General features: G+C 47.2%; 1 protein-coding gene and 1 pseudogene across 1 annotated transcript in view; one reads left to right on the top strand and one right to left on the bottom strand.

Moving 5' to 3' along the window:
• The first annotated feature begins 1,073 nt into the window (after positions 1 to 1,073).
• Positions 1,074 to 18,851, top strand: part of Eps15 (epidermal growth factor receptor pathway substrate 15) — a 131,141-nt gene continuing 113,363 nt past the window's right edge. The window contains exon 1 of the mRNA XM_045139170.1: positions 1,074 to 1,249. Within this exon, the coding sequence (XP_044995105.1) occupies positions 1,217 to 1,249 (33 nt within the window). The 5' untranslated portion in view covers positions 1,074 to 1,216. The remainder of the gene's footprint in view (positions 1,250 to 18,851) is intronic.
• LOC101605581 lies at positions 11,820 to 12,420 on the bottom strand (annotated as a pseudogene).

Here is an 18,851-nt window from a genome sequence, read left to right as displayed (position 1 = left end):
TTTCCACAGCTCAGGCTCCGGCTCCAGATTTTGCACAACTCGGGCTGGCGATCCAGCTCCGGGTTTTCCACAGTTCCAGCTCCGGCTCCAGGGTTTGCACAACTCGGGCTAGTGATCCGGCTCTGGGTTTTGGACGGCTTGGGCTCCGGCTCCAGGTTTTGCACAGCTCGGGCTTGCGATCCAGCTCCGGGTTTTGCACGGCTCGGGCTCGGGCTGGCGGTCCAGCTCCGGGTTTTGCACGGCTCGGGCTCGGGCTGGCGATCCAGCTCCGGGTTTTGCACGGCTCGGGCTCGGGCTGGCGATCCAGCTCCGGGTTTTGCACGGCTCGGGCTCGGGCTTGCGATCCAGCTCCGGGTTTTGCACGGCTCGGGCTCGGGCTTGTGATCCAGCTCCGGGTTTTGCACGGCTCGGGCTCGGGCTGGCGATCCAGCTCCGGGTTTTGCACGGCTCGGGCTCGGGCTGGCGATCCAGCTCCGGGTTTTGCACGGCTCGGGCTCGGGCTGGCGATCCAGCTCCGGGTTTTGCACGGCTCGGGCTCGGGCTGGCGATCCAGCTCCGGGTTTTGCACAGCTCGGGCTCGGGCTTGCGATCCAGCTCCGGGTTTTGCACGGCTCGGGCTCGGGCTTTCGATCCAGCTCCGGGTTTTGCACGGCTCGGGCTCGGGCTTGCGATCCAGCTCCGGGTTTTGCACGGCTCGGGCTTCCGATCCGGCTCCGGGTTTTGCACGGCTCGGGCTCGGGCTGGCGATCCAGCTCCGGGTTTTGCACGGCTCGGGCTCGGGCTGGCGATCCAGCTCCGGGTTTTGCACGGCTCGGGCTTCCGATCCGGCTCCGGGTTTTGCACGGCTCGGGCTCGGGCTGGCGATCCAGCTCCGGGTTTTGCACGGCTCGGGCTCGGGCTGGCGATCCAGCTCCGGGTTTTGCACGGCTCGGGCTTGCGATCCGGCTCCGGGTTTTGCACGGCTCGGGCTCGGGCTGGCGGTCCGGCTCCGGGTCTTGCAGGCGGCCGGGCGGGGCGGGGCGGGGCGGGGCGGCGGCGGGGGAAGTTGTCGAAGTTCGGGGAGACGCCCTCCTCGCGTCCTCCATCCCGCCGGCCGGGGCCTCGGCTTCCTCCCCGTCGTCCTCTCCGTCCTCTCCGTCCTCGCCGTCCTCGTCCCCCGGCCCCCGAGCCCCGCGTCCCGCCGTCGCCGCTCGCTCGCGTGCAGGATGGAAACACCATGGCCGCGGCTGCCCAGCTCTCCCTGACACAGGTAACGACCGACGCACCGACCGACCGACCGACCGACGGACGGACGTGAGCGGAAGAGCGCGGCGCCGTCCCGAGCCCGCGAGCCCACGCCGCCGAGTCCGCGCCCGGCTGTCCCCGAAAGTCCCCTCTGCTGTCCACTGTCCCCCTCTGCTGTCCCCCCTCCTGTCCACTGTCCCTCTCTCATGTCCATTGATTCCCCTCTCTCCTGTCCCCTTCTCCTGTCCACTGTCCCTCTCTCCTGTCCACTGTCCCCCTCTCCTGTCCACTGCCCCTCTCTCCTGTCCACTGTCCCTCTCTCCTGTCCACTGCCCCTCTCTCCTGTCCACTGTCCCTCTCTCCTGTCCACTGTCCCCCTCTCCTGTCCACTGCCCCTCTCTCCTGTCCACTGTCCCCCTCTCCTGTCCACTGTCCCCCTCTCCTGTCCACTGTCTGTCTCTCCTGTCCACTGTCCCCCTCTCCTGTCCACTGTCCCCCTCTCCTGTCCACTGTCCCTCTCTCCTGTCCATTGTCTTCCTCTCCTGTCCACTGTCCCTCTCTCTTGTCCACTGTTCCCCTCTGTCTCTCTTGTCCACTGTCCCCCTTTCCTGTCCCCCAGTATCCCCACCTTTCCTGTCCCTCCTCTCCCAGCCAGTAACTTTCTTTTCTTTCTTTCTTTTTTTTTTTTTTCTCTCCTTTTTTGTGTTTTTTTGAAGCATGGTCTCGCTCTAGACCAGGCTGACCTGGAATTCACTATGCAGTCCCAGGGTGGCCTCGAACTCACGGCCATCCTCCTACCTCTGCCTCCCGGGTGCTGGGATGAAAGGCGTGCATGTGCCACCACGCCCGGCTTCACGTTAACTTCTGAAGGGCTCACACCCGGCCATCCAGACTTTTTTTTTTTTTTTTTCCCAACAAGTCCACTCTCTCATTCCCATCCAGAGAGCTGGGGCCGGACACAGCCTTTGGCAAGTGCCGAGGTTGTGCCTGGGCCCGTACCTGGTGGCTTTATCCTGGGGCAAGTTTTCTCAAAACGTGCTTGGCGGGTGGACGGCTCTTTTCCTTCTGCATTTTGCTTACGATTCCCAGGGAACATGTGAGCATCATTCACTCGGAGAGCCTGACTCTTCCTTGTCTGTTAAAAAAAAAAAAAGTCAGTTATAACCTTCCCTTGGTGTCCCAGAGGACGAGGTGCCACGTGTGTGTGTGTGTGTGTGTGTGTGTGTGTGTGTGTGTGTCCCTGTCCCTTTCAGTTCCTCTGATCACAACTTGTCCCAACTTCAGTTGTTCTCTCTGGAGCTGGTGACCGTTTAGCCCCTGCTGCGTGGTGATAATTCCTTGCCACTTTGTTTCCTTGGCCTAGATCTGCCCATGGTTATTGTCATGGCTAAGTTTTAGGCATGCATTTGGACTTTTCCTGTGTTAGAATCAAGAGATCTTGGTGTTTTTTTTAAAATATTTTTTTGTTCATTTTTATTTATTTATTTATTTGAGAGCGACAGACACAGAGAGAAAGACAGATAGAGGGAGAGAGAGAGAATGGGCGCGCCATGGCTTCCAGCCACTGCAAACGAACTCCAGACGCGTGCGCCCCCTTGTGCATCTGGCTAACGTGGGACCTGGGGAACCGAGCCTCGAACCGGGGTCCTTAGGCTTCACAGGCAGGCGCTTAACCGCTAAGCCATCTCTCCAGCCCGATCTTGGTGTGTTTTACCCAGCTCTGTACAAAGATGTTGGGGGTGGGGTGGGGAGCAAAGAAAACAAAACATATCACAGGAATTGTGACTCCTATAAGTGTTTGTAATTATAAATCGTGTAAGTGTTTATAATTATAAATCTTCCAAGTGTTTATAATTATAAATCTTACAATTGTAAATCTTGTAAGTGAAGTGTACATACATCCCAAGGATTTTGCTGGGGCTGGGAGGAGGGGGTGTTGTCCTGTTTTCAGCAACAGAAAACAGGGAAGAACTTTGCACACGAAACCTTTCACTTGTTTAGTCCTGATCTTTTGGAAGGGTCCTTTTGAACCTTAAATTTGAGGAATGGAAACATTGAGTTTTGGGGTGTTCTCTTTCCGTGGTGTAGTTAGTGACCTGCGCTAAACAAGATCTCTATTGGCAGGTTGTTGGTTTTCTGGCTCTGTTGGCTAATTCTGGCAGTTTTCCTCTCTTTTTTAAAGAGTTTGTTTTCTCTTTCTTTCTTTCTTTCTTTCTTTCTTTCTTTCTTTCTTTCTTTCTTTCTGTCCTTCCTTCCTTCTCTCTCTCTCTCTCTGTCTCTCTTTCTTTTTTTATCCTGAGTTTATTTTCTTGAAGACTTCCGTGCAATTGTTTTTGTGTCTCGCTTCATTTTCTCCCTTGGCCACTGTTTTGGTTTCTGTTTACTGCAGTTCCCCTCAGATGTGCTCTGGGCTCCGTTAGCTTTCTAGTCACTTTCATGATTTACACGTGTTCCTGTGCTAATGTATTTAGGTGTTAACATCGTTTCCAGAGCAAGCGCCGAGTCACCGAGGGCAGCTCTGTGCTGTCTCGTGTGTGACATACATAGTGACGGTTCAAATAAGCCACCTTAAATTATTTTGATTTGAAGACAGCAAGGTGGAGTACGGTTGTATTGGAAAGGCCCAGAAAAGAATTCCCCGGTTTGTAGTTTACTTCTGTGCCTCCTGTCCTTCAGAGCTTCCATTTGTGGTTTCACATTTGCTTGTGTGCGCGTTCATGCGTGTGCAGGCGTGGCCCGTGTGCATGTGGAGGCCACACGTTGACAGCAGGTGTTTTCTTTGGTTGATTGCTGCCCACCTTCCTTCCTTCCTTCCTTTCTTCTTCTACTTTTTTTTCTTTATTTTTTAGTATCTTTGTTTATTTTTTGAGGTAGGGTTTCACTCTAGCCCAGGCTGACCTGGAATTCACTATGGAGTCTCAGGGTGGCCTTGAACTCACGGCGATCCTCCTACCTCTGCCTCTCAAGTGCTGGGATTAAAGGTGTGCGCCACCACGCCTGACTTTTAACAATATTTTATTTTTATTTATTTACTTTAGAGAGAGAGAGAGAAAAAAAGAATGGGCGTGCCAGGGTCTCTAGCCGCTGCAAACAAACTCCCAGATGCATGCTCAAACCTTGTGCATCTGGCTTATGTGGGTCCTGGGGAATCGAACCTAGGTCCTTTGGCTTTGGAAGCTAGCGCCTTAACCACTAAGCCATCTCTCCAACCCCACCTGGCTTTCTGCAGCAGGGTCTCTCACTGGACCTGGAGCCCCTGAATTTGGCTGGACCAGCTGGCCAGCAAGTCCCTGGGTTTCTCCTGTGTTCTCCTCATTGCGGCTGGGATTATGGGGCACAGGCTGCCCCCAGCTTGTCGAGTGGGTGCTGGGCGCCTGAACTTAGGTCCTCTTGCTTGCATGGCAAGCACTTTACCGACTGAACCATTTCTCCAGTCCCCAGGTTTAATTTTTTTAAAAAAGTAACTGGGCCCGGTGGTGCATGCCTGTAACCCCAGTACCTGGGAAGCTGAGGCAGGAGGATTGCTGTAAGTTCACTGCCAGCCTGGGCTACATATTGAGTGAGCGAGGGCTGTATAGCAAAATTCTATCTGAAATTAAAAAAAAACAAATATATATTTTTTTTAACTGCTTGAGCCCAGTAAAGTCAGATAACTGATTTCACATTCATTTGCCTATTTTCATCACCTGTTCTTTTTCTCCCCTCCCAACACTTAGGTGTATTCAGTGGGCGATTCTTTTTTTTTTTTTTTCCTTCGGTGGGTGATTCTTCATGACAGGGGTGTGTATGTATGTGTTTAGAGGGTGGGTGGTTTGGGCTCAACCTATAAAAGAAGCAGAGGTTACAGGTATGTGCTACTGGACCCAACAAAAAGGATATTTTAAAGATTCATTTATCCCCTTCATTGTTTATTTGGAAGAGAGTGATTGGTGACTCTTGTCCCTGCCAAGAATCCCAAAGGGGAGGGCTGGAGAGATGGCTTAGCGGTTAAGGTGTTTGCCTGCGAAGCCTAAGGACCCAGGTTTGATTCCCCAGGACCTATGTAAGCCAGATGTGCACATGTGTCTGGAGTTCATTTGCAGTGGCTTGATGCACCCATTCTTTCTCTCTCTCACACACATAATAAATAAGTATTTTTAAAAAATTCCAACGGGAGCTGGAGAGTTGGCTTAGCAAGTAAGGTGTTTGCCTGCAAAGCCAAAGGATCCTGGTTCAATTCTCCAGGACCCATGTAAGTCAGATGCACAAGGGGGCGCATGCATCTGGAGTTCGTTTGCAATGGCTGGAGGCCCTGGTACACCCATTCTTTCTCTCTCTGTACCTCTTTCTCTCTCTTAAATAAATAAATAAATATATATATTTAAAAATATAAACTGCCAAGTAGGTTTGGGGGCATCCATTCAAACCACTACCCTGTGCCACTCTGCTTGCAAGTAAATAAATAATTTTAAAAAAAATTCCAATGGACTCTGACAGTTACAAAGGTTACACAGATGCTGAAGGTAACTTCAGCCTCTGGTAATGGCGACGGTGGTCTTGGAGTAGGCTCAGTCATTCAGCAAATACCTTTAAAGTCTTCTGCGCCGGGCTGGAGAGATGGCTTAGCTATTAAGACCCTTGCCTGCAAAGCCAAAGGACCCAGGTTCGATGCCCCAGGACCCACGTTAGCCAGACGCACAAGGGGGCCCGCACGCATCTGGAGTTCATTTGCAGTGGCCAGAGGCCATGGCATGCCCATTCTCTCTCTCTCTCTCTCTCTCTCTCTCTGCCTATTTCTCTATCTCTTTCTCTCAAATAAATACATAAATACATAAATCATAAAGTATTCTGTGCCTTTGCCTTTATCAATTACACAAAACTGACTGTTGGGCAAACACATGAAAAATGTTCTAGTTTATGCTTTCTCTTTCTCTGCCTTCCACCCAGACCTCCGACCCCCCCCTTCCCCTGAAAGGCTGAAGTCCTCTGTCCTAGCTTCCTGAGGTGACAGAATACTGTAAGGAAACGTCAGTGGTTCAGCTTGGCCAGCAGCTGTGACAGTGTGTAACATCACAAGGTCTCAGCATTTTTCATTTGAAAATCCATTCACACCTCTATACACCCCACGTCATACTGAACACACACACACGTCTTTTGACATATACTTGTTGAGCATTTGTTATGTGCCAGGAATCATTTTAGCTATTTGGGATATACTGTGAATGGAGTAATAATTTTTGGAGGTTGAAGACAAAAACAGAGAACTTAAATTTTTAAAAAATATTTAATGCTTTTTTAAAAAATTTATTTATTTGAGAGTGACAGACACAGAGAGAAAGACAGATAGAGGGAGAGAGAGAGAATGGGCGCACCAGGGCCTCCAGCCTGTGCAAACAAACTCCAGACGCGCGCGCCCCCTTGTGCATCTGGCTAACGTGGGACCTGGGGAACCAAGCCTCGAACCGGGGTCCTTAGGCTTCACAGGCAAGCGCTTAACCGCTAAGCCATCTCAACAGCCCTAAAAATATTTATTTACTTACTTATGAGAGAGAGAGGGAGGGAGAGAGACTGAGCCCACTAGGGCACTGTCACTGCAAATGAACTCCAGATGCATGGGCCACTTTGTGTGTCTGGCTTTGTGTGTATACTGGGGAATTGAACCTGGGCTATCCAACTTGGCCAGCAAGTGCCTTTAAGTGCTGGAAATCTCTGTACCCCCGAACTTATTTTATTTTTGGTTTTTCAAGGTAGTTGTCTCACTCTAGCCCAGGCTGACCTGGAATTCACTATGTAGTCTCAGGGTGGCCTCGAACTCACGGCGATCCTCCTACCTCTGCCTCCCGAGTGCTGGGATGAAAGGTGTGCACCACCATGCCCAGCTCTGAATTTAATTTTTTTTAAATCTTATTTATTTATTTGAGAGAGAGAGAGAGAGAGAATGAATGGGTGTGCCAGGGCCTATAGCCACTGCAAAGGAACTCCAGACACATATACCACCTTGTGCATCTGGCTTATGTGGGTCCTGGGGAATCAAATCTGGGTCCTTAGGCATTGTAGGCAAACACCTTAACTGCTAAGCCATCTCTCCCGCCCCTGAACTTAAAGTTTAATAGGGAAGTATAAATTAACCTAAGACCTTTCCAACTTGAACGTTCTGTTTGTAGACGGTACCCTGTGATCTGTAGATTTTCTCATGGTGCTGTGTGGCCTCCATGTTGTCTAATTTCAGTTGTTTTTAGTAGTTCTAGCTTTTTTTTTTTTTTTTTTTGCCCTTGTTGTTAAATAAAACTTGAAGTTGTTCGTGGTGACTCAGGCCTATAATCTCAGCATTTGGGAACCCGAGGCAGGAGGAATTGCTGTTTTAGGTCAGCATGGGTGATAAAGTGAATTCTAGGCTAGTCTGGGCTACAGAGAGAGGCCTTGTTTAAATAGAGAGAGAGAGAGAGAGAGAGAAAGAAAGAGAGGAAGAAAGAGAATGGACACTCCAGGGCTTCCAGCTGCTATAAACGAACTCCAGATGCATGCACCAGTTCATCTGGCTTTACATGGGTCCTGGCAAAGGGAATCCCAGGTCATTAGGCTTTGTAGGCAAGTGCCTTTACCACTGAGCCGTCTCTCTAGTCCTGAGAATGATTTTGATTTTTGCTTTTATGTTTGTATTTTTAAAGGTCCTTAAAAATTTTTCTTATTTATTTATTTGCAAGTAGAGAAAGAGATAGGAGAGAGACAGACATAGAGAGAATGGGCACACCAGGGCCTTCAGCCACTGCAAACGAATTCCATATACATGCCCCACCTTGTGCATCTGTCTTACGTGGGTCCTGGGGAATCGAACCTGGATCCTTTGTGTTCACAGGCAGATGTCTTCACTGATAAGCCATATTTCCAGTCCCATGTTTTTTTTTTAAATGTTTAATTTTTTTAAATGTTTAATGATTAAACCCAGAGCCTTGTGCATACTGGGCAAATGCTCTACCACTAAACTATAAGCCCAGCGATATGTAATCCATTCTTTAAAAAAATTTCCACTTTTCAGCCAGGCATGGTAGCACCCTTCTTTAATCCCAGCACTGGGGAAGCAGAGGTAGGAGGGTTGCCATGAGTTCGAGGTCATCCTGAGACTACAGAGTGAACTCCAAATTCAAGGTCAGCCTGAGCTAGAGTGAGACCCTACCTCGAAATATCAAAAAATATAAATAAAAAAAATAAATAAAATAAAAAAATCCTACTTTTTGAGGATTTGTGAAGGAGAAAGTGGGGGAAGGGAGGGAATTACCATGGTTTGTTGTCTGTAAGTATGGGAACTTGTCAATTAAAAAAAAAATCAAGGGCTGGCGGGATGGCTTAGCTGTTAAGGTGTTTACCTGCAAAGCCAAAGGACCCAGGTTCAATTCCCTAGGACCCACATAAGCCAGATGCTCAAAGTGGCACATGCAACTGGAGTTCATTTGCAGTGGTCATCTGTCTCTCTCCCTCAAATAAATTAGAAAAAATTCCACTTTCCCATTTCTTCTGGTATCTGTATATTTCCTAAACATTATTGCTAGCATCACTTTCAGTTTTGCTATTTGCCAGAATTTTTAAAAAATTAATTAATTTTGTTTTTCATTTTTTTGAGGTAGGGTTTCACTCTAGCCCCAGCTAAGCTGGACTTTACTATGGAGTCTCAGTGTGGCCTCGAACTCGAGGCGATCCTCCTACCTCTGCCTCCCGAGTGCTGGGATTAAAGGCGTGCGCCACCACTCCCGGCTTGTTTGCCAGAAATTTTACTGAACTTGCCAACAATCCATTTTGCAAATGGGGAAGGGAAGGTAACTTTTGCTAGTAAATGGTAGTTTTTTTAAAATCATGTATTTTATTATTGTATGTATTATTTGTCAGTTTTTTTAAAATTTATTTTATTGTCTTGGCTGCAGGCTGGCTTCTGACTGGCTGGAGCTCAGGCTGCCTTCTGCTCTAGATCCTTCCAAGAACTCGGGTTGCGGGCTCACGCCCCTGCGCCTGGCTGAGCTCAGAGACTTAACTGAGACTTGTAGAACTGAAAGCTGCGTCTTCCGCTGCACTTGCGTGTGCCAGAGGCGCGGCACGCTCAGCTCTCTTGCACTTGTTAAGATGTCATCCCATTGTCCTCTGAGCCTCCAGCGTGTGGGATGTGTTAGTGCCCTTGATTGTGATCTAGGCTGCATTTTGTCAAAATATGGGTCTGTTGGGTATCTTACACTTCTTTGGCAGATTTGCTTTCTATTAACTTTTTTTTTTTTTTTCTTTGTTTTTTTGAGGTAGGGTCTCACTCTAGCCCAGGCTGACCTGGAATTCACTATGTAGTCACAGCGTGGCCTCGAATTTACAGTGATCTCTGGTGGGATTAAAGGCATGTGCCACCATGTCCAGCCTAAGTATTTTTTTAAATAATTAAAAAAAAAAAACCCTCTTAAACTGGGACTTAATAAAACAAATTCTTTTTAAAAAAAGTTTTTTGTTCATCGTTTATTTACTTATTTATTTGAAAGCCACAGAGCAAGAAAGGCAGATAGAGAGAGAATGGGAGAGAGAGAAACTCCAGACGCGTGCGCCCCCTTGTGCATCTGGCTAATGTGGGTCCTGGGGAATCGAGCCTCGAACCGGGGTCCTTAGGCTTCACAGGCAAGCGCTTAACAGCTAAGCCATCTCTCCAGCCCTAAAACAAATTCTTACGTATAATCTAAAACAAATAACCAAAGAGCCGGGCGTGGTGGCGCACGCCTTTAATCCCAGCACTTGGGAGGCACAGGTAGGAGGATCGCTGTGAGTTTGAGGCCACCTGAGACTACGTAGTGAATTCCAGGTCAGCTTGGGCTAGAGTGAGACCCTACCTCGGAAAACAAAAACAAAACTAAACAAGTAAAAAAAAAAAAAAAATCATTCAAGAGTCCAAGACTGCGGTATCATGAGTATGAGGTCAGCCTGGACTTCATGGTGACTTCCAGGCCAGGCATAGAATTATAGTATTAAAAAAGGGTGGGGCTGGAGAGATGGCTTAGTGGTTAAGGCATTTACTGAGAAGCCAAAGGACCTAGGTTCGATTTCCCAAGACCCATGTAAACTAGACGCACAAGGTGGCACATGGTTCTGGAGTTCGTTTTCAGTGGCTAGAGGGCCTGGTGCGCCCATTCTCTCTCTGTCTGCTTCTCTCTCTCAAATAAGTAAGTAAATAAATCTTTAGAAAAGGGCTGGAGAGATATTTCAGCAGTTAAGAAGTATAGTATAAAATATCAACAAGAAGGCTGGATCTTGTGATGTATACCTGTACTCTTTTTGTAAAATTATTTTTATTTATTTATTTATTTTGGTTTTTCAAGGTAGGGTTTCACGTGAGCCCAGGATGATCTGGAAGTCACTATGTAGTGTCAAGGTGGCCTTGAAGTCACAGCGATCCTCCTACCTCTGCCTCCCGAGTACTGGGATTAAAGGCGTGTGCCAACCATGCCTAGCTTATTTATTTATTTTAGAGAGAGAGCAAGTGAGAGAGGTTGACAGAGAGAAAATTGACACATCAGGGCCTCAGCCACTGAAATCAAACTCCAGACACTTGCGTCACCTAGTGGGCATGTGCAACCTTGCGCTTGCCTCACCTTTGTGAGTCTGGTTTACTTGGGATCTGGATCTCTCTCTCTGCCTCTTTCTGTCTTTCTCTGTCGCTCTCAAGTAAATTAAAAATACCCCAAAATTAAAAAGATATTTTGTTATATTTATTTATTTATGAGAGAGAGAGAGAGAGAGAGAGAGAGAGAGAGAGAGGGAGAGACAGAAAGAATGCCGGTACCAAGGCCTTTAGCAACTCCAGATGCATGCACCAGTTTGTGCATCAGGCACATGGGTTCTGGGGAATCGAATCTGGGTCCTTAGGCTTCACAGGCAAGCCTCTTTACTGCTAAGTCATCTCTCTTGAGTCTTATTGTAAAAAGTAAAAGCCACAGCCTAGAATCCATGTTTGAAACTAAAGTCAGTCTAGTGAAGTCCCCTCCCTGCCCTGTGTTCTCAGTCATTTTCCAGAGGTGGTCCTTGTGACAGCCTCCTCTCTCTGTACATTTTTTTTTGAGGTAGGGTCTCGCTCTAGCCCAGGCTGACCTGGAATTCACTATGGAGTCTCAGGGTGGCCTCGAAGTCACGGTGATCCTCCTACCTCTGCCTCCCGAGTGCTGGGATTAAAGGCGTGCGCCACCATGCCCAGCTCTCTCTCTGTATTTTGAGTAAAGCTGCTTATTAGCACAGTTGATTATTTTTAGCTGATCAGATCTAGCAAGTTCTGTATAGTTACACTTCATTGTTTTAAAATGTCCACAGTAACCCTGTAGATGAATGTGTTCATTTTGTTGGACTAGTCATCGAATGCTGGACATTATTATTTATTTATTTGAGAGCGACAGAGAGAGAGAGAGAGAGAGAAAGAATGGGCGCTCCAGGGCCTCCAGCCACTGCAAACGAACTCCAGACGTGTGTGCCCCCTTGTGCATCTGGCTAATGTGGGTCCTGGGGAATCGAGCCTCGAACCGGGGTCCTTAGGCTTCACAGGCAAGCACTTAACCGCTAAGCCATCTCTCCAGCCCTGACTATATATATTGTCCTTTTATTTCTATTTATTTTCATGCTGAATTTACTCCCGTGCCATAAGTTTTTGTTTCTTCATTTTTTTTTTTTTTTTTCTGGGATATCTTTTTCTTCTGTGCAACCTCCTCTTCTGGTTTGGGAACAATCTGTTCCTTTTCCGTGAGGACCATCTCAGTGTGGCAAGGAGAGCTCATGTAAGGGTTAATCCGACCGTGAGCTCTGTAAGCAGGCCGGCGCATCTTGGGCGCTTTGTTCACCTGGATATGTTCAATGGCCAGAGAATCCACATCTAAACCCTTTTAAGTTCAGCATTACTCTCTGCATTTTTAAGCATGTGCGGCAGAACTTCAGCACTCTTTCTGGGCCACCGACCCTGCGTCCAGCCCCACTGCTTATCCTGGGCACACCTGCCACCTCTACCATTGTAGCGCCGGAATGGCACACACTGCTTCTTTAAAGTGACGTCTTTCAGATACTTAGTGGCTTTTCGGATGTGCATACCCTTGATGGCCTGAGCCATCAACATCACGGTTGAACATCATGGGTGTTCTTAAAGTGAACACGCAGATTTGAACCCCTTGACTTGCATGATTTCATGGGGTTTTCTGGGTCGAGAGAGTAGCAAACCATTTTCACAGGTCACCTCAGGCCGCTAACAGGAAGAGCCTGAATATTTTTTAAGACGTATTTTTGTGCCTGTATCTATGTGGATTAGTAGGTGTAATTGTTGGGTCAGAGGGTATTGTTAACGTAGACATTGCTAATTTTCACAGGTAAGTATCCTGGCAACTGTGTTGAAGGGTGTCATTTTTTTTTTCCCACAACTTTATCAACATAATAATAAGCTTTCTGATCATTGTGAATCAGAAACGTAGAAATTATACTTCATTGTTTTAATTTATCATTTCTATAATTATGGTTCAGGTTGAACTTATTTTCTTATTCATTTGTGTTTTATTTTTGGTAAACTTCCAGTTTACTTCTTTTACGTGGCCCCCGCCCTCTTTTTTTTTGGTTTTTCGAGGTAGGGTCTCACTCTGGCCCAGGCTGACCTGGAATTCACTATGTTGTCTCAGGCTGGCCTTGAACTCATGGCGATCCACCTATCTCTGCCTCCTGAGTGCTGGGATTAAAGGTATGTGCCACCACACACCAGGCTGCTTATGTGGCCTTCTATTGGGCTTTCAGTCATCCTGCTGATTTGTAAGAACTGTGTGTGTGTAGGAAATTTCTGCTTTTTTGCCAAGTTCTTGCACATGTTTTTCTCTTAAATTTTTTTTTGTCTATGGGGCTGGAGAGATGGCTTAGTGGCTAAGGCGCATGCCTGCAAAGCCTAAGGACCCAGGTTTGATTCTCCAGGTCCCACATAAGCCAGATGCACATGGTGGTGCATGCTGCATTTGGAGTTTGTTTGCAGTAGCTAAAGGGCCTGGTGTGCCCATTCTCTCTCTAATAAATAAATAAATAAATAAATAAAATCTTAAAGCATTAAAGGACTGGAGGGATGGCTTAGCAGTAAAGGCTTTGGTTTGCAAAGCCAAAGGACCCAGGTTCAATTCCCCAGGACCCACGTTAGCCAGATGCACAAGGGGGCGCACACATCTGGAGTTCATTTGCAGTGGCTGGAGGCCCTGGTGTTCCCATTCTCTCTCTTTCTGGCTCTCTCCCTCTTTCTATGTCAAATAAATAAATAAATAACTTTTTAAAAAAGCATTAAAATTTTTTGTTTATGGCACTTTGGAAGATACACATGCATTTTTAAAACATATTTAAAATCAGTCTTTTTCTGTTAGTGCCTCTGCCAAGTCTGGCTTTGTTTTTCAGTGCTTGGGGTTGAACCAGGGCCTTGTGCACACTAGGCCAGCACCGTACCCCTGCACTGCATCCTGAGCCCCAAAGTTACACATTTTAAGCGTCCTGAGCCGAGGTCGCGTAATACCCCTGAGAGAACACCCGTTCTTCCCTGAAGAGCTCTGTGATCTTGGGACCTGCTTATTAATCTCTAGGCTCACCGTTTATTTGTATAGCAGAAATCGATTATGGAAACCCTTTAGTTATTGTCGCAATTAACAAGATGAACTGAGGAATCAAAAGGGACACGGCATAAGTGGGATTTTCAGTATTTCTTTTCAGACTTCCTGTATTTTTTTCATTGTTGCTAGGCTGCCCTGCATTTTGCTTTGTGATTTCATCCCATGACAGGAATGTAGACTTGGAGAATTTATATAAAAATATGATACAAGTGAGATAGAAGAAACAATGCTTTCGAGTGAGTTGACAAGACAGTGAACAATGAAGGATGGGGAAAAAGCTCAGTGATGCCGATGGGCTCGAGCCCTATATCGCTGGAAAACAAAAGAAAGTTTGTTTTTATGTGGCACACCGAGAAAGCAAGCTCTGCCCTCCTCTCCCCCTCCCATCCCCCTTCCCCTCCCCTTCCCTCTCTCTCCCTTCCCTTCCCCCTTTCCTTTTTCTCTTCCCCCTCTGCCTCTTCTCTTCTCTGATGGGGGTTTTATAATGAGAACTTCATCCTATCAGGAACTCTCCGTCTCAGATAATGAAGCTGCTCGGTCCTTGCCATCTCTATAACAACACAAATTTGGCCAAGAACACACCTGGGGGATGTTTGTATATTACAGTACTTTTTTTTTTTTAAATTTTGTTTATCATTTTTATTTATTTGAGAGTGACAGAGACAGAAAGAGGCAGAGAGAGAGAAAGAGAGAGAGAGAGAGAGAATGGGCGCGCCAGGGCCTCCAGCCACTGCAAACGAACTCCAGACGCGTGCGCCCCCTTGTGCATCTGGCTAACGTGGGTCCTGGGGAACAGAGCCTTAAACCGGGGTCCTTAGGCTTCATAGGCAAGCGCTTAACTGCTAAGCCATCTCTCCAGCCCTGTACTTATTTTTGCAATCACCTTAGCCCTGTTGGCATTTTGGGCAGAGTGTTTTTTTTGTTTTGTTTTTTTTTTTTTGACAGTGTTTCTTAGTACAGCCTGAGCTAGCTGGAACTCACTCTGTAACCCAGGCTGGCCTTGAATTTGCACCATTTCTTCTGTTTCAACCTTCTAGGTACCGGGATTACAAGCATCAACCCCTGTGCCTAACCAAGTAATTACTGTGAAAGGCTCCCCTATACATTGCGGGGTGTCTTGTAGCATTATTATGCACGTGATGCTCATAGCACCATCCCCAGTGGTGAAAATCAAAAATATCTCTAGAGGGCTGGAGAGACGGTTTAGTGGTTAAGCACTTGCCTGTGAAGCCTAAGGACCCTGGTTCGAGGCTCAACTCCCCAGGACCCACACGCACCTATTCTCTTTCTCTCTATCTGCCTCTTTCTCTCTCTGTCTGTTGCTTTCAAATAAATAAAAGTGAACAAAAAAAAAATTAAAAAAAAAAGAAAAGAAAAAAAAATATTAAAAAAAATATCTCTAGACATCGCTGTGGATTTCTTGGGCATAAAAATTATAAACCTGAACCTGCCATGAGCTATGAATGTGGATTTTGAGCTTAAAAGCCTTTTTGACAACTTGAAATCATGAATTTCACGTGGCTTTTCTACCCTTCTTTTAAAAAATATTTTAGTTTTTTTTTTTTTTGTTTGTTTATTTGACAGAGAAAGAGGGGGCGAGAGAGAGACAAACAGACAGACAGTGAGTGGGCGCGCCAGGGCCTCCAGCCACTGCAAACGAACTCCAGACGCGTGTGCCCCCTTGTGCATCTGGCTAACGTGGGTCCTGGGGAATTCAGCCTGGATCCCTTGGCTTTGCAGGCAAACGTCTTAACCACTAAGCCATCCCTCCAGGCCAGGAATATTAAAATTTTAAACACTGATTTATTACAAGACAAATGTGGATTTAAATTCTGTCTCTGCTTGTTTGGTTTTTTTTGTTTGTTTGTTTTTCACTTCTGGGTGACCATGAAGTTCCTTAGGATCTCTGGACTTTCCTCATGTCTGTAGATTTTGCATTCACACAGTCAGCTAACTGGGATCAAAAATAGTTGAGGGGCTGGAGAGATGGCTTAGTGGTTAAGCACTTGCCTGTGAAGCCTAAGGACCCCGGTTCGAGGCTCGGTTCCCCAGGTCCCACGTTAGCCAGATGCACAAGGGGGTGCACGCGTCTGGAGTTCGTTTGCAGAGGCTGGAAGCCCTGGCACGCCCATTCTCTCTTTCTCTCCCTCTGTCTTTCTGTCTGTGTCTGTCGCTCTCAAATAAATAAATTTAAAAAAAAAAAGTTGAAAATGAGCTAGTTGGGCTGATGCATTCCTTTAATTGCAGCACTCTAGGAAGATCGCCATGAATTCCAGGTCAGCCTGGGCTCAAGTGAGACCCCACCTCCCAAAAAACAAACAAACAAACAACGCCACAATTTTTTTATTTGAGCATAAAATTATGTCGGTACTAAACACGTATAGACTTTTCCCCTTGCTATTCCCTGTGGGACTCAGGGTAACCCACAGCATTTACATTGTTGTATAGCAACTCTCGTCTGCATCAAAAGGTGTAAACAACTATGCCAGCCTTAGGAAAAGCAGCTGGGTGTGCTCGTGAGCGAAGGCGTGGGGTCATCAGACCCCCACCTGAGATTTAGGCACCCCTGCACCAGCTGTGTACAATAACGCACAAGAGCTCGTGACCTCGGGGGAGATGCAGTATACAGAGAAGAACAGGCCCAGGAGCCGTGAGGTCCCCATGGCAGTTTCTTTGGACTGTGACTGCTCTGTAAGTAAGCCCCTCACCCCGAGGCTGAGGACGGAGCATCCGCGGGGGGGTGCCCCGATGCAATGAGCTCCACTGAGGTGGGGTCCCTGGCTTCCCTATGCTCTGTAAGTAAGCCCTCACCCCGAGACCTAGGGAAGAGCATCCTCGGGGATACCCCAATACACTGAGCCCCTCTAAAGGGCTGCTCTGGGGGGGGGGGTCTCACACTCCTGGACAGGAACAAGGGCCATCTAGAAGTGTCTACAGGGAAGCTGTCATTCCGGGTGGAAGGAGACTTCTCCGTGGTGTGGCTGCTCTGGGGTCGCCTCGCTCTGTAAGTGAACCCTCATCCCAAGGCTGAGGGAGGAGCATCCAGGGAGCAGTCTTGCTAGGGTGTCACTCTAGCCCAGCCTGACCTGGAATTCACTATGGAGTCTCAGGGTGGCCTCGAACTCGCGGTGATCCTCCTACCTCTGCCTCCCGAGTGCTGGGATGAAAGGTGTGCCCCACCACAGCTGGCCCTCTTTTCTTTCTAAAATATATTTTACTTATTTGCAGAAGAGAGACTATGAGTGAGATGAGGGCACCAAGACCTCTTGCCACTGCAGATGAACGCTTTAGACCCATGTGTCAAACGCTTCTGGCTTTATGTGTGTACTGGGGAACTGAGCCTGGGCCAGCAAGCCTTGGAGTCAAGTACTCTTAATCTCTGAGCCATCACCCCAGCCCTGAACATTGTTTTAGGTGTTTCTCATTTACAAATTCATTACCCCCTTTTATTTTTGTTTATAGGTGCATCTACAATTTTATTATAAAACATTTATTAGGCATTAGTTGGTAACGGTGATAGCAAGACACTGTGAGTGAGTCATAAGCAGCTCTAATGCAAGCATGTATTTCTGTTTAATGCACCAAATTTTAAGTTGCTTTAAATAAAGCACATGAGTTACCTTCAGTCATGGCCAGTGTAAATCCTTGCACATCTGTCTTTTGAGAAGAGTTGACGCTAGGGATTACATTACATTAATGTCAGTACGACTGTAAAAGCAGCATTTCTTGTAAGGAACTCTTCTCCGCCCTTATCTGTAATCCCTGTGCTTTGAAATAATCAAGTTTCCTCCAGCAGCAGCCTACAGCAATGTCACACCTGCTTCTTGTTAAAAAGCTACCCTGGGGCTGGATAGATGCACAAGGGGGCACACACATTTGGAGTTCCTTCCTTTGTAGTGGCTGGAGGCCCTGGCGCGCTGTTCTCATAAATAAAAACAAACAAACAAAAAGCTACACTGGGGCAATGCATGTTGTGTAGCAGAGGCTAGGGGGCTGATCTCCCTGGTTTTAAAGTCTTGCATTAAAAGACCTTAAGAAGGGCTGGAGAGATGGCTTAGCGGTTAAGCGCTTGCCTGTGAAGCATAAGGACCCCGGTTCGAGGCTCGGTTCCTCAGATCCCACGTTAGCCAGATGCACAAGGGGGCGCACGTGTCTGCAGTTCGTTTGCAGAGGCTGGAAGCCCTGGCGCGCCCATTCTCTCTCTCTCCCTCTATCTGTCTTTCTCTCTGTGTCTGTCGCTCTCAAATAAATAAATAAATAAATAAAAGACCTTAAGAAAATAAAAGTCAAGAAATTTCTTCTCGATGGTGTTGCTGGTATCCACTTTCTCTTCCAATCTATATCGAATATTCTTTTTTTTTTTTTTTTTTTTTTTCTTTTTGAGGTAGGGTCTCACTCTGGTCCAGGCTGATCTGGAATTAACTCTGTAGTCTCAGGCTGGCCCTGAACTCACGGCGATCCTCCTACCTCTCCCTCCCGAGTTTCTGGGATTAAAGGCGTGCACCACCCATGTCAGGCTCTTTCCTTTTTTTAACTATCTTTTAAAAATGTATTAGAGAGAGGGTGCATCAGGGCCTCAGCCACTGCAAGTGAACTCCAGATGCGTGTGTCCCCTCCTGCGCTTGTACAGCCTTGCACACTTGAATCACTGTGTGTCTGGTTTACGTGGGACCTGGAGATTTGAACATTAGTTCTTAGGCATTGCAGGGCAAGCGCCTTAACTGCTAAGACATCTCTCTGGCCCCTAATATTCTTTTCTTATAGTGTCTTTTTATTTAGCTAGGATCTCACATAACTCTTAATGTTTTATTAAGAATATCAAATCAAAGCCGGGCGTGGTGGCGCATGCCTTTAATCCCAGCACTCGAGAGGCAGAGGTAGGAGGATCGCCGTGAGTTCAAGGCCACCCTGAGACTACAGAGCGAATTCCATGTCAGCCTGGGCTAGAGCGAGACCCTTTGTGTGTGTGTGGGGGGGGAAGGGGCTGCAGAGAAAAGCTCAAATATAGTATAGGGTCTAGTTGGAAAG

This window comes from Jaculus jaculus, chromosome 21 (assembly GCF_020740685.1).
Source record: "Jaculus jaculus isolate mJacJac1 chromosome 21, mJacJac1.mat.Y.cur, whole genome shotgun sequence".
NCBI classification, from domain to species: Eukaryota; Metazoa; Chordata; class Mammalia; order Rodentia; family Dipodidae; genus Jaculus; species Jaculus jaculus.
This window is presented reverse-complemented; position numbering and strand designations above follow the sequence as displayed.